At 39.1% G+C, this 20,106-nt stretch overlaps 1 protein-coding gene across 2 annotated transcripts; it reads left to right on the top strand.

Moving 5' to 3' along the window:
• The first annotated feature begins 1,210 nt into the window (after window positions 1-1,210).
• On the top strand, window positions 1,211-19,584 carry PM20D2 (peptidase M20 domain containing 2). Of its 2 annotated transcripts, none has more exons than XM_043889794.1 (7): window positions 1,211-2,171; window positions 4,260-4,408; window positions 9,751-9,935; window positions 11,279-11,433; window positions 13,795-13,930; window positions 14,911-15,018; window positions 15,235-19,584. In XM_043889794.1, the coding sequence occupies exons 1-7, from the start codon at window positions 1,716-1,718 to the stop codon at window positions 15,372-15,374; spliced, it is 1,329 nt and encodes a 442-aa protein (XP_043745729.1). In that variant the 5' UTR covers window positions 1,211-1,715; the 3' UTR covers window positions 15,375-19,584. The 2 variants fall into 2 exon arrangements, with proteins under 2 accessions (XP_043745729.1, XP_043745730.1); XM_043889795.1 differs by having other exon boundaries at window positions 1,216-2,171; window positions 9,793-9,935.
• The last annotated feature ends 522 nt before the right edge of the window (window positions 19,585-20,106 follow it).

Genomic DNA, 20,106 nt, shown 5'->3' with positions numbered 1-20,106 from the left:
ACATTACTCTAGTATTTTAACATACCCTAGTATAACATGTGTAGTAGTTAAAGCAGCAGTAGATAGTCTTCAAGTATATTAGCTTTCTTTAGACTAGAAGTGTACTTTCAAAAAAAATACATTTTGGGGACTTCCCTGGTGGTCCAGTGGTTGAGACTTCCCCGTCCAATGAAGGGGGTGCAGGTTCAATCCCTGGTTGGGGAGCTAACATCCCACATAAAACAGAAGCAATACTGTAGCAATTCAATGAAGACTTTAAAAATGATTCATACCAAAAAAATTTTTTTTAATATATTTGTCTTATTATGTGAATATATTCTGTCTGATTTAACCTAGTTGTGACAAATTAAGGAAAGAGGTGACAGGGTCTGAAATGCTGATGGAAGCTTTTACTATGTGGAACACCTTAGATTATAAATCTCTACCGTGCTATTAATAGTTATATCATCAACAACAGTTTTTCAGACTTTGTGCTTCACTCTGGAGCATCTTGAATTTCTTCATTGGGTAATCTAAAACCGAGTTATAATGTGGACACCAACTAGACACCTCATGTTACTTGAGTTCAGCCTCAAAATTGTAAACGAAAACTGAAAATATGCTCTCTCTCAACGCTGTTACTATTAAAAAAAAGTCAAATCAACAAAGTAGTATGAGTATATATAACCAAATATCTTTTAATTAACTTTGTTTTGCGCTTAAAAAAGAAAACCACAAAACCTCATTTTAAATTCTTAATTCTAATTCTACTCTACTCAAATAGACTATAAAGGGAATACATACCTAGTGCTTATTGCATTCCAGGCGCTGTTCCAGTCGTTAGTAAGTTCTGATTCTAATGAGAAATAAGCCATATACAGTAGTTTCAGCTTTTCTATTACTCAGGAACCTCAAGGAGGAGAAAGTGGGGGCGAACCGAAGAGTGAAGTTCGTAGTCTATAGACCGGGGTTCTTTGCAAACCGTTTATATCGGCACCCAGTTTTATGAACTAAAAACCTTGTATAAATTTGTATTACTATTCTAGAAACAGAGTGGCTTATTTCTGTTTTAGAGAGAGCTGGTTTTTCAGGCGGACTGTGTTGCACTTGACCCCTGGCTGGTTCAGCGATGAAGAATCCACCTGCAAAGCAGCAGGCGGCGGGGCTGAGGCGGGGGGCGGGGGGAGGGTTGCGTTTCAACCCCTGGGTCGGCCAGACCCCCTGCAGAAGGAAATGGCAACCCACTCCAGCATTCCTGCCTGGGAAATCTCATGGACAGAGGAGCCTGGCGGGCTACAGTCGACCGGGTGGCAAAGAATCGGACACGACTTATCGACTATAAACAACAAATGTTCACTTGGCCTGCTCTGATACCTATTAGCCGTTCCCATTCTGCTTCTGTGGGACAGAAGCAACGACGGGCAAGGAATGATGCCCTTAGAGCAAAGATCCCCCGTCAGGCCAGCCACGAGGACCGAGGGTCGCCGGAACCGGGTTTTTCCCCGCGACCCCCCGCCGACCGGGGGCGGAGCACCTGCGGGCTGCAGAAGGGGCGGAGCACGTTGCGGGCGAGGCTCTGGAGGCGGGGCCGGGGGACTCGGGGGCCGGCCTCCCGGGAGCGGTAGCGACGACCTCCGCGGACGCCGGGCGGGTACGCAGGCTCGGTGGGCCGCCGGGAGGGAGCTAGCCAGCGGTCCAGGGAGGGAACTGCTGACCGGTCACCGGCTGTGGGCACGATGCGACCCGGAGAGGAGCGGCCGGTGGAAGGGGGCGCCTGCGCCAGCGTCTCCGATCTGGAGCTGCTGAAGCTGCGCGCTGCGGAGTGCATCGACGCGGCGGCCGAGCGCCTGGGGGCCCTGAGCCGCGCCATCTGGAGCGAGCCCGAGCTGGCCTACGAAGAGCATCAGGCCCACGGCGTGCTGACGCGCTTCTTCCAGAGCGAGACCCCGGCCGGGTCGTGGGCGGTGCAGCCGCACTACCAGCTGGCCACGGCCTTCCGCGCCGAGTGGGGGTCGTCGGGGGGCTGGGCGGCGCCGCGCCCGCTGCACCTGGGCTTTCTCTGCGAGTACGACGCGCTGCCCGGCATCGGGCACGCCTGCGGCCACAACCTGATCGCCGAGGTCGGGGCGGCGGCCGCCCTGGGCGTGAAGGGAGCCCTGGAGAGCCTCGCCGGACTGCCTCTGCCGGTGAAGGTGAGGTGGGACCCGGGAGTGGGCTGCCTTTGCCCGCCCAGTCCGGACCTACGGGAGAAGGGCGGCAGCCGGCGCTTCCCGTGCGCATCAGTCCCTTCCCACCCCGGGGCAGGTGTCGGAGACCGCGCTCCATGTCCTGGCCTTTGCTAGAGTGGGCAGAACCCCTGGATCAAAATCAGTAGTTCATGAGTTGCCGACCTAGCGACATTTTACAGATTTTTGCTTTTTCTCTCCTGTGTAGTTGTAAACAATTGAGTCGACGTTCTCCCTTAGGAAAGAACCTTAGAACCAAGCCTGGTTTTCGTGATGGCTTATTTTTGGTAACGGGCAATCGCAATTGGCTGACAAGGTTGTGCAATCTCTAGAAGGAAGTAGTTATTGTAGGGAAACCTGCAGACCCTCTTTGTTAGACTCCAAAAAATTTTTTTGTTTGTGGCAGTTCTAGAAGCTGTTGTGATTCGAATCATTGGAGTTTGGATAGGAAATGTTCACCCGTTAGAACTACAAAACCTCTGGAAGTATACAGAAAATGGGAGGAGAGTGACCATTAAGAACATAGATGAGTTGATCCTTAAGTTTTATGGTTTATTTCGCGATTTAAAGAAATTAACTCGAAATTAAACAGGGAAATGTTGTTTATGTTAGCCATAAGGCAAGTTTAATCTTGTGTTACTCTGTTTTTCCAGATGGTATATTCTTCATTTTGTGAGCTAAGATGCAGTCAACACCATTCCGGTTAAGGGGAAGACTAGTGTTATATTTCATATTCTTTAGCCCATTTTTTCCCCAGCGTCAGTAACCTTTCTGTTTTATTCTAACAGTTCCATCTTTTGTGGCTTTTTCTGTTTAGCTGCCTTCTCTTTTCTGCCTCTGACTGGGCCTTTGTTTTTCATCTGGCTAGGATTTTGTTTTGTTTGGGGGAGGAGGTGTCCTTTGCTTTTGCGTGAAACCCTGGAGAGGTTTTAACTTTAAACCAGGTTTATGAAAGGTTCAGAGAAGTCAGCAAGATTTAACCTGAAAAGTCATCAGATTTCTTGAGTCAAAGGTTAAGAGTAAAAAGCAGCTTAATATAAGAGTTTGAATGCCTGGAAATATACACACTTCTGATTTTGAACCGTGATACTCAGAATTAGAAGGTTATCTATCTTACCTGAAAACGGAGTTTATGTTGATTCTCTTTGCAAGCCAAGACTTTTTCCAGCTTTTTTCATTGTGTTCTTACACATGACCTTGAAAGTGTATTAGTTGTTTATAGATAATTTTTCTTTACTTTTAAAAATTGTTTGAAGAAGTTAAAGTTTAAATATCGAAGTAAAATGTTTATTCTGTAAAGTTCTCTTTTGTTTAATTAGGTGTTTGGTGACCAATAAATCTGCCTGGTTGAGCTGGTGGAATCGAATTAGTAAGTTTGTGTAACAGTTGGCCGTCTCTAACCGTGGTATTAAGATTTATTTAATACTTTTCATAAAGGATTAATGTGTTAAGACCTTTTAAAGAGGTAGTTTAGTAAAGAAACAAAGTTCAGGCCTGAAGGTCAAAATATCTCATCCCAGCTCTGCCTGAAGACTTGCTCTGTGACCTGGGGCAAGACACTTCACTCCCTGCCTCCAAACCACCTTTCTTAAAATGATGACAGGGTCTCTTACCTACCTCACAGGGTTGTTGTGAGGATAACTAGTGAGTAACTAGAAAGTTCCTTACCAGTAAAGTGATTATGAATCATTATATACATATACATTAAATAAAAGCTTTAAGAAATCAGTCCTAAATAATTTTGAGGGACTTAGTATGTAGTACTTATCTTTTTTCATCTTTGACATTAGTTATATAAAATTGCATTAGAAGATTGGGAAAAATTTCCTGTAGAGGTTTTAGTACATACTTTGCAATAAATTGGTATAATAATGTCAACTGCAAGTTTGTGATTAATTTAGCACCATAGATTTACGCCCACTGCATTATTTAAGAGTCAGAGAACAAAATCTCTCTTCATAGTTTGATATAGATTGTGAATATATATGCAAGGAAATCTGACTGACATTTCCTACTAGGAATTTTTGTCCCTCTGACACAGGTATTTCTTTCTAGGTGATTGTCCTGGGAACCCCTGCAGAAGAAGATGGTGGTGGCAAAATTGATTTAATTGAAGCCGGGGCTTTCAAAAATCTTGATGTTGTTTTTATGGCCCATCCATCTCAAGAGAATGCCGCTTATCTACCTGACGTTGCTGAACATGAGTGAGTAATCAAGTTGAAAGAGACTTCTTATTATTCACTTATTTTTGTACCAGGGTGCATCATTGAAGTGGTTTAAATTTTTACATCAGACGTTTCAACCGTAATAGTTAATGGTCAATTAGTAGCCTGGTTCCAAGGAGCCACTGCTCAGGTGCTTCAGGAAAACCCTCCATTCTCTGCAGTAGCTAGAGAGGAATAGAGGGACCAGGCTGTCCGTGCTAGTGATAGTTCAGTTATCCCGCCTCTCTCTGCATCCCTTGTTTTCAGAGGGTGAGTATTTTAACTGTCCTGGTGTCTTTGGCCTTATCACCAGGAATTGGTGTTGTGACAGGAGGAGGAATCTTCCATCGTTGGTTTCAGGGAAGATGTATAGCAGTACACCTCTGGAAAACCTTAGAGATTGGAAATCTCTGCCAATGTCTCTGGCTAGAAGGGGCCAGTGGCTGCAGGCAGGCGTCCCAGTCCATTAGCCTTCTAGGATTTAGGGTTAGGTAGGTTTACTGGCCTTGATCCTGAAGTCAGCCCTTTTGGCCTCAGGCCTTTTCTTAGTATCTGGCTTCTTAGATTTTCATTGGCCATCTTTTAAGGTGGAAAAAAGAATGAGAACAAAAATTAAATTTAAAAAAATTACTCATCTATTTATGCTAAAAATCTGTAACAATAAATAAAGCACTGTGTCCCCATTACTCACCTTCCCCACATCCAGTCCTTTTCTGGAGATATATATTCTTCCAGAACATTTAGGGTGTATTTATAGCCATAAAATAGGTACTTGTATAAAGTAAATTTTAAAGGAGGATTCCCCCCAAAAATATTCTTCTAAATATATTGTTGATCTTGCTCTTGCTTTTTAAATTAAACAGTATGTCTTGAATACCATTCCATATCACTTTTTGAATGTTTTTAAGCCTAAAATACTAATACTAATACAAAACAAGCATTAACATTTCTTTTCCTGTAGTTTATTGTGCTTTAATTGTACATAGATTTGAATCCTAGAAAAAATAGTGCTAGAATCCTTTTCATAAAGGACATCCTTTTCCATTTTATAATATTTATCACCAGTTTTGTTAAAATTCCAGTTTCTGGGTGAGGGTGATAAGATATATATTGAAGAAATAAAGAGTATCCTAAAATTTTTTAAATGTATTTTACTTGAATGCTTTAACTTGTTTTTGTTTTGCTAACTGAATGTTTGGAATCAGTAAAGAAATGTCATGAGCCTCCTGAATCTACTCATTAAAAAAATATCTAAGTGACTTTTTATTAATTTACACGTGGGTATTATTATTCAGTCTTAAAAAGTATTATCTAAGCAAGTCATCTTTGTAAATAACGATTTAATATTCAGTCCTTTCTCTAAACCTTCAGTTCAGTTCAGTTCAGTCGCTCAGTCCTGTCAAACTCTTTGCGACCCCGTGGACTGCAGCACACCAGGCCTTCCTGTCCATCACCAACTCCCGGAGTTTACTCAAACTCATGTCCATTGAGTTAATGATGCCATCCAGCCATCTCATCCTCTGTCGTCCCCTTCTCCTCCCGCCTTCAGTCTTTCCCAGCATCAGGGTCTTTTCAAATGAGTCAGTTCTTCGCATCAGGTGGCCAAAATATTGGAGTTTCAGCTTCAGCATCAGTCCTTCTAATGAATATTCAGGACTGATTTCCTTTAGGATGAACTGGTTGGATATCCTTGCAGTCCAAGGGACTCTTCAAGAGTCTTCTCCAACACCACAGTTCAAAAGCATCACTTCTTTGGTGCCCAGCTTTCTTTATAGTCCAACTCTCACATCCACACATGACTACTGGAAAAACCACAGCTTTACTAGACGGACGTTTGTTGGCAAAGTAATGTCTCTGCTTTATAATATGCTGTCTAGTTTGGTCATAATTTTTCTTCTAAGGAGTAAGCATCTTTTAATTTCATGGCTGCAATCACCATCTGCAGTGATTTTGGAGCCCAAGAAAATGAAGTCTGTCACTGTTGCTACTGTTTCCCCATCTATTTGCCATGAAGTGATGGGACTGGATGCCATGATCCTGTTTTCTGAATGCTGAGCTTTAAACCAACTTTTTCACTCTCCTCTTTCACTTTCATCAAGAGGCTCTTTAGTTCTTCCTCACTTTCTGCCAGAAGGGTGGTGTCATCTGCATATCTGAGGTTATTGATATTTCTCCCAGCAACCTTGATTCCAGCTTGTGCTTCATCCAGCCCAGCGTTTCTCATGATGTACTCTGCATATAAGTTAAATAAGCAGGGTGATAATATACAGCCTTGACGTACTCTTTTTCCTATTTGGAACCAGTCTGTTGTTCCATGTCCAGTTCTAACTATTGCTTCCTGTCCTGCATACAGGTTTCTCAAAAGGCAGGTCAGGTGGTCTGGTATTCCCATCTCTTTAAGAATTTTCCAGAGTTTTTTGTGATCCACACAGTCAAAGGCTTTGGCATAGTCAATAAAGCAGAAGTAGATATTTTTCTGAAACTCTCTTGCTTTTTCGATGATCCAGTGGATGTTGGCAATTTGATCTCTGGTTCCTCTGCCTTTTCTTTTCTTTTTTTTTATTTGTAGTATTGTTTGCCTCATTCTTAATGTTGGTTTTTTTTTTCCCACTTATTTTTATTCTTTGGAGGCTAATTACTTTACAATATTGTAGTGGTTTTTGCCATACATTGACATGAATCAGCCATGGATTTACATGTATTCCCCATCCCGATCCCCCCTCCCCTCTGCCTTTTCTAAAACCAGCTTGAACATATGGAAGTTCTCGGTTCACGTACTGTTGAAGCCTGGCTTGGAGAATTTTGAGCATTACTTTGCTAGCATGTGAGATGAGTGCAATGTTGTGGTAGTTTGAGCATTCTTTGGCATTGCCTTTCTTTGGGATTGGAATGAAAACTGACCTTTTCCAGTCCTGTGGCCACTGCTGAGTTTTCCAAATTTGCTGGCATATTGAGTGCAGCACTTTGACAGCATCATCCTTTAGGATTTGGAATAGCTCAACTGGAATTCTATCATCTCCACTAGTTTTGTTCGTAGTGATGCTTCCTAAGGCCCACTTGACTTCGCATTCTAGGATATCTGGCTCTAGGTTGGTAATCACACCATTGTGATTATCTGGGTCGTGAAGGTCTTTTTTGTATAGTTCTTCTATGTATTCTTGCCACCTCTTCTTAATATCTTCTGCTTCTGTTAGGTCCATACCATTTCTGTCCTTTCTTGTGCCCACCTTTGCATGATATCTTCCCCTGGTATCTCTAATTTTCTTGAAGAGATCTCTAGTCTTTCCCATTCTGTTGTTTTCCTCTATTTCTTTGTATTGATCACTGAAAAAGGCTTTCTTATCTCTCGTTGCTGTTCTTTGGAACTCTGCATTCAGATGGGAATATCTTTCCTTTTCTCCTTTGCCTTTTGCTTCTCTTCTATTCACAGCTATTTGTAAGGCCTCCTCAGACAACTGTTTTGCCTTTTTGCATTTCTTTTCCTTGGGGATGGTCTTGATCCCTGCCTCCTATACAGTGTCACAAGCCTCCGTCCATAGTTCTTCAGGCATTCTGTGTATCAGATCCAATCCCTTGAAATTTGTTTTTTATTGTATCTGAGTAGTTAGACTAGGGCGAGAACTATTTGAAAATGGGAAAACAATGTATAAACTGTTAAGGCATTAGTGATGTGGGTATTCTGGAACATTAATAAAGTATTGGTCAGGAACAGCTGACTTAAAGCAAGAGTATTTTCTGATCTCTATGCTGAGGGGTGTGAGGCTCTAGTTGTGAAGAAGCTACAAGAAATCATGATGCATGTTATCTGGGCAGCATTGGCATTTGCAGCTATTCAGCTGCTGGGCATGCTGTGTGCCTGCATCGTGTTGTGCAGAAGGAGTAGAGATCCTGCTTATGAGCTCCTCATCACCGGCGGAACCTACGCATAGTAGAAAACCCAAGCCTGAGCTTTTTAGTCTTGTTCTGATTTGGAAGGTGAATTGAGCAGGTCCACGGCTATTGGCCTCCTGAGTTCATTTAGTTAAAGCACACGTACACAGGTGTTGGACAGAGCAGCTTGACTCTTCATTTGTCTACCTTCTTACCTACCCACCGATGACTTTTTTTTCCCTTTGTTCTAGCTGACTCTCCATGTCCGTAAGTGTTTTGAGTACGGCGGTAAATGTTCTAATCTCAGAACCGTTTGTGAGTTGCGTAGTGTGGTAGCATTAAAGGTTGACGTGGCCCTGCTTCTGTCACCTCCAAGCATAATGGGACTCTGCTGCTGTGGTATCACCAGGTCTTTCAGTCTTCACAGTGGAGAACTCTTGGCCAAAGGTTTTTGGGGGGAGGAGGAGGCAGTCAGCTGTCTGGTTAAAGTTAATACCAGATGGTGCCCCTCATCAGTGTCCTTTTTAAAAATATATACTATAGTTCAGTAAGATAGCAACTGTACAAAATGGCTAAGATAGATTTTAGAATCATACCTCGTGTATCTTGGTTCATCTTCAAAATCAGACTGATCTTTGAAACTAGCGGTTTTTAATCAAAGCTGGCTTTATAGGAGGAGTATAATGTATGCACTACTGTTTTAAAACAATTAGTGTGAGTGTGTGCGTGTATTTTTGTATGATTGAGCCCATTCATCGTAAGTCTAAACTCGTTAGAAATAATGTACCCATGTAGACTAGCAAAATAGTATGTAGATGTGATCTCAGTTGTAAATAGAAAAATCTAATTCAATAAACTCTGTATCACCCCCTCAAAAAAAAATAAAATAAAACTGTGAGTTTAATTGGATTTTTAGAGGTTTTCTTAACCCATTTCAAATATTACATCCTGGGAAGTCTCTGGCAGTCCACTGGTTAGAACTGTGCACTCTCTGCTGAGGGCACAGAATTTGATCCCTACTCAGAGAGCTAAAAATCCACAAGCTGGGTGGCTCTGCCAAAAAATAAATAAATAAACACACACACACACACACACACAAACAAATGTGACCTCCTTTGTGTCTTTCCTTGACCTTTCCCCGCCCATGAGACAGAATTATCTGAGTTTCTGCAGACCTTTGATACAGAACTGTCACCATACAGCGTAGAAGACAGGAACCATCTCTTTTGTAATACCAGCACTTAATACAGTATTGGATTGTTTATTTAAATTTAATGGTGTACAGGTTTAATTTGAAGAGGAGGTTGAGCAAAATTCTTTTTTGGACTGCCTTCTTTGTGTTAGTTCCTGGATTACATATAAACTAGAACTAGGATATGTAAATTGCTACATTATTGCTACAAATAATTTGCAAATAAAAATTCTGGCCGTGTGAATTAATTTTGAATAATAATTGGATTTTCTTTGTTTAGTGATACAGAAAAAGTCATTCCTGATGATGTTCTGTCTCCTAGTGTGACTGTGAAGTACTACGGTAAGGCGTCTCACGCCGCCGCTTATCCCTGGGAAGGGCTGAATGCATTGGATGCTGCCGTCCTCGCTTACAACAATCTGTCCGTGTTAAGACAGCAGCTGAAGCCCGCCTGGAGAGTTCATGGTACAAATGTCAGATACTTTGGGTAATAGCTGGCGTTTAATATAGTCGAGTGCAATACAATTCTTTAATAGACTCTTTGATGAAAAAAAAATTGGGTTTAAAATAAATACATAAATTTTTTAAAATGTAAAAAAAACATTTGGGAACATTTTACGTACTCTATGAATACTCAAAAAAAAATTTTAACATTTTCAGAAATTCCTGGGGCAGGATAGTAGATGTTTGTTTACATGTGGCTAAGATTATTTGTACATAAATAGAATGGTCATTTTGAGTATTAAAACTGATGTTTTTATGTAAGGATCTCTGTTCTTTCTGTTGGTATTTGAAAGTTAGAACTTGATTTCCCAGTTATCCTGTTTCTTGATAACAAAATTTCATTGTTTTCTCATTTTAAAAAAAGTGATGGTTACTGGTTTTATATACTCAAGTGCTGTTAACCCTAAGTAAAAGTATTATGCATAATTAAAAATTATGTGTAGCACCGTAATGTAAGTACAGTAATAAAGTACTGTCTTGAAGTTGCAGGTTTATTTTTTAGTTTATTTCCTCATGCTTTGGGAAATTATTATACTTCACATCTGTTCTTTACCCGCTTTTGCTGTACTCTGAAATTAGTAACTGCACTTTTACCAATTTTCTACTTTAGTTTCTTTAAAAGGACCAAACATGAATATGTAAAAATACTTTTTAAAAAAATCAGGTCATAAAATATTAGGCTTTACTTATTTATTTTAGTTATTATTTTGAATGGATACATCTTCCTTCCCAGTGTAGTTCCAAATAAATGCATTTGTTTTGACAGTTGAGAGTATATTTTGTGATCTTTGATTTGTATTGGTTTCTTACTGACATAAAAAGAGCTTCAAATATTTTCCCAGAGCCAAATGCCATTTAAAATGGGATTCCTAAGATATGAGGGTAATTATAGAACCTCATACCGTTGGGGTTTTTCCTTATGTCAAAAGTTTAACAAAATATACAACTGTAAGAAAGCCCCCTGAAATAAAAGTCTCTTCCGGAAGGCTAACAATACTCATAAAAATTTCTGACAGTTTCTTTTTAGTCAAGAATCATAATTTATTAACATCATGTAAATTCCTCAGGCTAAAGTACACACAGACAGTTATTTTATTTTTCCTGTTAGCCAGAAAATGTCACACTATGCATAGAAACTTGTTGTGTAACATCAGAATCTTTGATTGGTATATATGTGAAGGTACTAAGTTTAAACTATTTTTCTGTATATATGTTTTGGCTGAAAAACTTTATGGCTGTATTTAAACTAAAGGAATGGTCTCCAAGCTCCAAGTTCAATTCCAGTAATTTGGTTCTTTTTATAGGTATAATAAAAAATGGTGGTGTAAAACCCAATATCATTCCCTCTTATTCTGAGTTAATCTATTACTTCCGTGCACCCTCAATGAAAGAGCTTCCAGTTTTGACCAAAAAGGCAGAAGATTGCTTCAGAGCTGCAGCTTTGGCCACTGGGTGCACAGTAAGAACGTTTAAGAGTTAATCTAAGTTATGACCAGAAGCACATATGTGGGCTGGGACTGTTTATATTAAGTTGCATTAGAACCTAATTTTGCCTTTCTTTCGTTTGGCAGTGTCTTGAGTATGCAAAAATCAGTTGATTTGAAAGTCTTTCATTCCTATTTATTTTACGCGGTGTTCGCATAGGGAAGACCACAGTGGCCTTATCACACAGGACTCAGAAGAACTGGTATTGCTAAGCTAGAATCCCTGCCTTTCTGCAAGCTATCTTTTTTCTTATTGGCAGTTATGCTTTTAGAATTGCTCTATATAGCCTCTCTGAAGGCAACTTGACGGCAAAATCAGCCAAACCTATCTTTTGTTTCTATTCCTCCCGTCACGGTTACTGCTTTTGACATCATAATTTCCACCCTTTTCTTTTGTGTGTCCCTTAACTCCTTACTATAGTTACAGATGATTCTGCTACTTTTGTCTTTTAACCTCCCTACTCGCTTTAAAGTGGTTGATCTTCTACTTTTACCATGTATCTACCCTTGACAATGAGATTTTTCCTTTTGTAATTTTCATATTTTTAGTCATGGCCTTTTTTTTTTTTTTGGCTTAAACAGTCCTTTAGACATTTCTTAGAAAGTCGGGGCTCTGTGATACTGAACTCTTAGCTTCTGCTTGTCTGTAAAACTTGTGATCTCTGCTTCAAATCTGAATGAAAGCTTTGTCAGGAAGAGTATTCTTGGTTGTAGGTTTTCCCTTCCATCGCTTTAAGTATATCGTGCTGCTCCCTCTGGCCTGCTGAGTTTCTGCTGGAAAGTCAGCTGATAGCCTTGTGGGAATTTCCTTGTAGGTAACGTGTTGCTTTTCTCTTTTGCTCCTTATATTCTGTCTTCATCTTTCATTTTTGCTGTTTAATGACAGCATGGTCCTTTTCGGGTTGAATCTGTTTGGTATTCTCTCTCTGTGTTTCCTGGACTAGACGTCTGTTTACTTTCCCAGATTAGGGAAGTTTTTAGCTGGTATGTCTTCAAGTGTGATCTCTGCTGCTTTCTCTCGCTCTTCTCCTTTTGGGATCCCTATAATACAAATGTTAATACTCTTGTTGTCCCAAAGGGCTCTTAAACTGTCTTCATTTTTTTAAATTCGTTTTCCTTTTTTCTTCTCGGCTTGAGTGATTATCACTACTTTGCTCATCTGTTACTTGGTATCATTTAATCTCCTGTTGATTTCTTCTAGTGTATTTCTTCTTCCAGTTACTGTATTCTTTAGCTCTGTGTAGTTATTTTTTATATTTTCCAACTCTTTGTTTAAAACTTCTCATTCGATTCATCCATTCTTCTCGTGAGTTCTTTGAACATCTTTATGATTATTACTTTAAATATCTTATCAGCTAGATTGCTTATCTCCTCTTATATTTAAATAGTCTTTTAATAATTTTTATGTTTTGGCTGACTTATAGTATCTGTTGGGCTTCCCTGGTAGCTCAGCTCATAAAGAATCCACCTGCAATGCGGGAGACCTGGGTTCAGTCCCTGGGTTGGGAAGATCCCCTGGAGAAGGGAACAGCTACCCACTCTAGTATTCTGGCCTGGAGAATTCCTTGGAGTCACAGAGAGTCAGACACAGCTGTAAGAGTTAGTATGTTTAGATTTTCATTGTTTCTAACTTAGATGTTGCTAAGAGTAGAATAATTATTATCTCTGCCATTTTATAATTGGTTTTTGCTAATGTTATTGGAACTATCTTTAGTTTGTGGGAATATGGCCCGTTTTTTATTTAATCAAATCTAAATCTGTAAATCCTCTTAGCTGGGCACATGTAAACTGCTTCTGCATCTTAATGCACTGAAATTAATAAATGAGGACCATAGTCAACCCCGCCACACTCTGGATCTTCTGTCTTTCTCTTAAAGTGCGTTATACCTTTCAGACGAGGTGGTGGTGTCAGGGTCAGTCTGTATACTGAAAATCAGTGAATCTTGATTTGTCTTTTAGGGGCTCTAGCCTAGAGCAGTGCTTCTTACGTGGCGTTGCGACCGCCTGCATCAGCAGTACTTGGGGTACCAGTTAAAGTGGAGATTCCTGGCCGCCCCCGCTCCTGGTTTAGGGGACTGAACATGAGACTTACTGGTTGGTAGAGCTCGGCGACCTTGTGTGCTTTGGCGCATGGATAGCATAAAGGAGTTAGGGTCCTGGGAACTCTTGTTAGAGAAAAATGTGTTTTTTTTAAAGTAAAGGTTTGAGGGTTTATATCCTGAAGGGTAGGTGCCTCCTTTTAAAACTAATTTCTGCTAGAGAACCAGTGCTGGTTTGAAAATTAGATCGTGAGTTCAAGTTTCTTAATTTTAAATTTGTGTTATAATTTTTATTAGGTGGAAATTGACGGTGGAGCACATGATTATTACAATGTTCTTCCCAATAAGAGTCTGTGGAAAGCTTATGTGGAAAACGGAAAAAAGCTAGGAATAGACTTCATTTCAGAAGATGCCATGTTCAGTGGCCCTTCAGGTAATTAAGTTCTTTCAAACATGCCATGCTGTTTGAGGAAGGGAAGTACTATCCAAGGTTAAATGGTTTTGCCTAACAGCTTTGGAGGTTGGGGGAAGTATTGCTTATGCTTTTTAATGACACTTTTTTACAAACTTAATGGTTAGGAGAAAGACATTAAAGAACTCCTCAGTGAATGTAGAATGTCATGGGAACAGATTTGCTTTTAGAAACAGCCAACCTACTCTTGGCTTTATATTCTAAGTGTTTCCAGTGTTTAAATTTGCTTAGTTCTAATTTTTAAGTAAGCTACTTCTCAGTTATCAGTAAGCAGGTTACTGAGGACTTGGTTACATGGGGACATTTTCAGTTTCTGAGAAATAACAAACAACTGTTAGAATTTAAACACTCATAAGTATATCAGGTTATTTTAGATTTTTTCTCCTTTTAAGAGGATTATTGCTAATATGTTTCCATGTTAGAAATGTATCTCCTAAAATACAGTAGATGTTGATGAGTAGACTGGGAGACTTGGAGGTAAAAACAGGGTGTGGATGTCGTTCAGCGAGATAAGAGTTCAAGGGAAAGAGCAGGCTGAAATAGGGTGGGTTGGTATAAATTATTCATTTGTTAAATTTGAGGTGTTCACAGGACTTTTAAGGAAAGCTGTCCAGTAACCTATTCCAAAAGTTGTCTAGGTCGAGAGTTAGGGGTTGTCAATACATGAGAGGTGATTGAAGACACAGAGGAAGGAGTAACCCAGAGATGAAGCCCTCGGGGTCGCCAGTGCTCAGGAGACAGGCGACAGAAGTGACTGGCGAGGGAGTCGTGGAGGAAGCCAGACGGTCGGGAGAGAGTGGGCCCAGAAGGGCAGAGAATTCCTGGAAGGGAAGGGCTTGTAAATCAGGTCAGGTGTATATAAGGTGTATTAGCTGTATTAAGATACACGTGCTCCATTGGACTAGCAATTAAAAATTCATGATTTGTCTTACCTTTCCAAGGATCTACCGATTTTGGAAATGTTTCTTTTGTGGTTCCCGGGATTCATCCGTATTTTTACATTGGATCTGACGCCTTGAATCATACAGAACAGTACACTGAAGCTGCAGGTGAGAGCTGATGTTCTGAGATGTGTTCCTTGTGTAGTAGTAGCTGCCTTTCTACATGCTTAGCCCATTATCACTTCTTTACCGAACAGCCCAGGAAGTACTATATTGTGCTGGTCAGTTGGAGAGGCAATTTAGATATTGAGCGCTAACCTGAAAATGAATGAATTAGTTTTAATACATATGAAATTACCCTTATTTAACTTCTCTCCTGCTTAGGATCACAGGAAGCTCAGTTCTACACTTTGAGAACAGCCAAAGCTCTGGCAATGACTGCACTGGATGTTATTTTTAAACCAGAGTTGCTGGAAAGAATCAGAGAGGACTTCAAATTGAAACTTCAAGAAGAAGAGTTTTAAATGCAGTAGGATAAAAGGAGGGTTTAGGAGCTACTTACAGATCATTCAGAAGAAGTGATGATTTTTCTCCTGTAATCTTCTTTAATGAGCGAGGAGGGCATGGCTTGTTTTTCAGTCTTAAAGGAGTCAAATTCCTCTTACCTGAAAAGTGAGGACACGATGTGGAAAAAACATATTACCTCACCTCATATCTAGAGTGAAAATTTCACAAATCTGTGGCTGATGAAATTGTGACCTTTCAGAGCTGGCATTTCATAAACAACCTGGATGACACATGGTTTATCAGTGATAATATTTTATAAAGCCATATGTTGTGTGAGTGTATTTTAAAAGATCCAAGAGATTTCAGGCCTTATATTCATAATGGGCACATGAAAGATATTTTTGGTATTGGTAACACTGTTCTATAAAGTTGTTTAAAAATTCCCGTTCTAAATTTATGGAAGATTCATTTGGAATATCTGTATCTGTTTTGGTCTAGAGACTCTCTTCATTGATAATAAAAGTAGGCTTTTAATCAGAAATGCTGTGGGAAATAACTAGAAACTCAGGTGCAAAGAATGAGCTTAAGTTACCGTTTGAAAGAAAATGCAAATGTTCTTTTTTGTATATAACTTACTCTGAGGAGTGGCATTGAAGTGCTGTTTCTCATTCCATATTATTGTAATAGGGAAAATGGTAGCTGGATAGGATTAGGCTCTTCCTGTAAGGTTTTGGCTTGGTGGCCCCATGTGTCCTAGAGGAATATGGTGAGAGGAGTGATGTCTGCTTATCTTGAATGTTAATGTCATGGAACTGGTCCCCTCTACCTAGCAGCCCTGTTCAGGCTTCTCCTCAGAAGCTAGCCTGTCCAGCCTGAGTAAACTCGGTAGTTTATTAAATTTAGGGGACAGAATTCTAAGCCTCCTTAAGCCCCATGCTAGTATAAACTAAGAAGTATTATATTAGTTTTTCCTGGTGTGACTTTCTTTATCATGATAAAAGAATGTGAAAAGTATCCAGTAAAACAAATATATTAAGCTGTGAATATAGTAAAGGTCCAGGAGTCTTTATTTTAAAGGGAGTCCTCAAATTTGAGCCATAAGCATTCCAAAAATGGCAGGGGGAAAGAGAGCAAAGTGAGCATTTGGTCTCAGCTGTAAGCGAGTCAGCTTGTGTGCTCTGAGACTTCCGCTTCTCATTTGGAAAGTTAGATTTGATCCCGTATCCTTATAGTCTTTTAAACCTCTATTTCCTCTTCTATCTGAAGTTATTTAAAGTTAAAAGAAAGAGAGGGGAGCTTGAGAGGAGAGTTAGTATTTAAGAATTGCTTTCCTTCTGTATCTGCCGTCTGCAGACTGGCCTGATTTGGCAAGCAGCCTGATTGTTTATGGCTAGCGTGCTGAAAATGAGCTGTTCTTTTTTAAAGGGCGCAGGAAGAAAGAGCATCAGACAGCAAATTGTGTGACCTGCAACACCTAAGATATTTACTGTCCGCCCCTTTGTGAGATAAAGTTTGCCTGTCCATCCTGTATAACATAAAAACTGGCTCTCTTTGACTTATATCATATAATCAGATCTTATCCTGGAAGAAAACTTCAGGCCTCTGAATTGAAAACAGTGAGAAAGGGACTTAGCAGTGCCCATGACGCGTCAGTGGTCTGTCCTCACTGGGGGTTCTGGCTCTTTTGAAGTTTGCTTTCCTTTAGTATCCAGCCTTCAGGCTGTCCCCTGTGCAAGCCACTCTTCTTACTCTGTATCAGCTTTTAGAACTCGATCCTCCATGACATTCTCTGTCTCATTTTTTAAAATTAAAGTAGATCCCTGGGTCCGGAAGACCCCCTGGAGAAGGGAATGGCTACCCACTCCAGTATTCTTGCCTGGAGAATTCCATTTCCCCCAGATCTCACCCTGACATTTTATGTTAAGTTATTTAGTATAATTCAGACTTTATTCTTTATAATTCAGACTTTTAAAATCCCCTCTTCGTTTTTATTTACTAGTGAGTTAACTGAGCCATATTACATTAAAGCGTGTAAATAAATACATAAATAAATGCTGAGTCAAAATCTCCTGTCCAGAGGAACAACTGTAGCTAATCTTCACTATGCAATTAGAATTGGGGAGACTACTTCCTTTGTGAAGGTATTAGTTGCTCAGTCGTGACAGACTCTTTGCGGCACATGGACTATAGCCCACCAGGCTCCTCTGTCCATGGGATTTCCCAGGCAAGAATACTGGAGTGGGTTGCATTCCCTTCTCCAGAGGATCTTCCCAACCCAGGGATCAAACCCAGGTCTCCTGCATTGCAGGCGGATTCTTTACAGTTTCAGTGGGGAAACCCACTTCTTTGTAATGGTAGTTTTTCCTTTTGGAACTAGGGTCTTTCTTTATCCTCATACTTCAATGGTATGTTTGTAATGTGCTAAATTTTCATAAATGTTTATACTTAGCTTAAATTATCATTGTGTTGATTGGGCCTCACATTTTAGATTAAATCTCCAAAGATTATTTGGAGGATAAATGGAGAACCACTCAATTACAGGAGAACAGTGTCACTTCTAGATAAAAAGGGTTATATATATATGTATATACATATACTCTATATATGTAAATGAGTATTTTTAGGAGGTTGACACATGAATAAGACTTTTTCAAAATGGAATTTTGTGCCTTGATTTGAGAAAAGGGGCGACTGGCTTTTTCTCCCAAAATCCGTTTGAATCAGGACACTTGACTGTCTCTTAGATTCGGTGATTGCATGTTACTCCTCTGCCTGATTATGTGTTCTTTGAAGCCGCTGTCTTTTCTGTATGCTTAATTTCCTTTAAGTGCATTAAAACCTGACTCATTTGAAAGAAAAAACAGGCCAAGCTAAGTTAGTATAAAGTTTAAAATAATTTGACTTTTAAAATAGTGAATTAACTTCTAACCTAAACTAGAGACATAAGTGGACCTGCTTGAGTATCTTGGTTTTTATGGAAAAAGGGTTTATTACATGGTTTTCTGTTTCTTTTTGAACTTTCACTGTTCACAGGCTGAACTGAAAGCCTTTTCCTCAAATACCAACTTTTGGCTATTTTTCTTAAATTAATAGACCTAAATTATATAGTCCAGATTAATGGGTTAAATTTAATAACAGATTGAACATGTTTTTTCTTTTGTGGCTTAATTTTAAAAGCAGGCCTGACTGAATATGGGACCTGGATAAAACGATTATGTGGTACTACTCACTACTAAGTTGCTATATACTATATAATGATTAAGTGTTGCTAATATTTAGCTAGCCTCTTAAAATTCTTAGATTCTATTAGTTTTAAAAACTACTCATATTTTATGAATTATTCAGGAATTTTCCCCTTTTAATTGCTTCTTCCTGTAACACTCATGAGGGCTGGGACATTTAGGTTAAATTAGAACATTCTCATGTGTTCATGAATACTTGTATAAACTGGAAGTGTTTTGGTTTCCCACAATCCTCCAGAGGACTGTTTATTTATTAGTAAGTTGTAGTGATCTTTTCAACAGTTGAGTTCGGTGAACATTTGTCAAGGAGAGCCTACTTCTAAGCACTGGGGGTAAGGTAAAGAGTAAGATATAGTTCATGCTCCCAAAAACTTGTGGTTGGTGGTAACTTCTCATAAGATTTGCTTCATTTAAGCAACACTGGGTTTGAGGAACACCTGAAGGCTGCTGTTTTGGAAATTTTTGAGGAAGTGTTTCTGAAATATTTTAAAATACCTGAGTCATCTCAGTCTGTTTGAATAGAAGAAATTGATATGAAAAGTCTTCTTAAAGAATGATTGTCTAATTTTATAATATGTTCTTTTTAGAAAACCTTTCAGATAGTTGTATTTTATATATTTCTTACTTTTTATCTGAAGCATCTCTGGTCTTCTGGAAAATGTTCTACGTAGTACTAGCCTTCAAAAGATCAAAGTAAATTTTCATTGTAAAATAAGTCAATTGTCTTGCTGCTAGCTAGCAACTCTTTATAAGTGTGTAAGGTATGAAAAACTGCTTCTTTATTTTTGTTTATACTTCAGCAAGCCTTTTGCAAACAAATTATATAGTTAAGGATGGTGCATTTGATATGTATGAAGTTAATATTTTCAAGTAAAATCAGTCTCTACTACCATCAGATCATAGTCATTTTTAAAATATTTTAATGCATACATATATTAAAGTATGTATGAAAAAATCTATAATGTTAATAAATGTATTTATCAAATAACAGTTGTGGTTTTTTCAACCTATATAGGGAGTTTTGAAAATATATGAATATAAAGCACAATTACCCAAATACACTGTGACATAATCTTTTTTAAAAATTTATTTTTTGGAGAGGATAATTTCTTTACGATGTTGTGTTGGTTTCTGCTGTATATATTATAGTCTCTATTCAGTATTACAGATGTTGATTTGCTTTGCTTTTATACTATTATGTCATGTTATTTATATGAGAATTTAAAAAGAACAATTATTTTTGTTTAAAAATGAGTGTTTTACTAGTCTCAGATGCTGAGAAATGCCAGGACAAGTGTTACATGATGAGATGTAGGTACATAATTACAGTATTGAATTTTCTTAAAAAAATTTTTTCAACTTCAGTACAAAGTCATACCATGTAATAGCTTAAATGCAACAGAGCAGATTTTTAGATTCTTATCAATGTATAGAGAATAAGTGCCTCATATGAAAAAAATTACAAGTGTCCATGTTTTTTTTTGGTTTGAACTGGCTTTCAAAATAG

The sequence above is a fragment of the Cervus elaphus genome, chromosome 28, assembly GCF_910594005.1.
Source record: "Cervus elaphus chromosome 28, mCerEla1.1, whole genome shotgun sequence".
NCBI lineage: Eukaryota > Metazoa > Chordata > Mammalia > Artiodactyla > Cervidae > Cervus > Cervus elaphus.
This window is presented reverse-complemented; position numbering and strand designations above follow the sequence as displayed.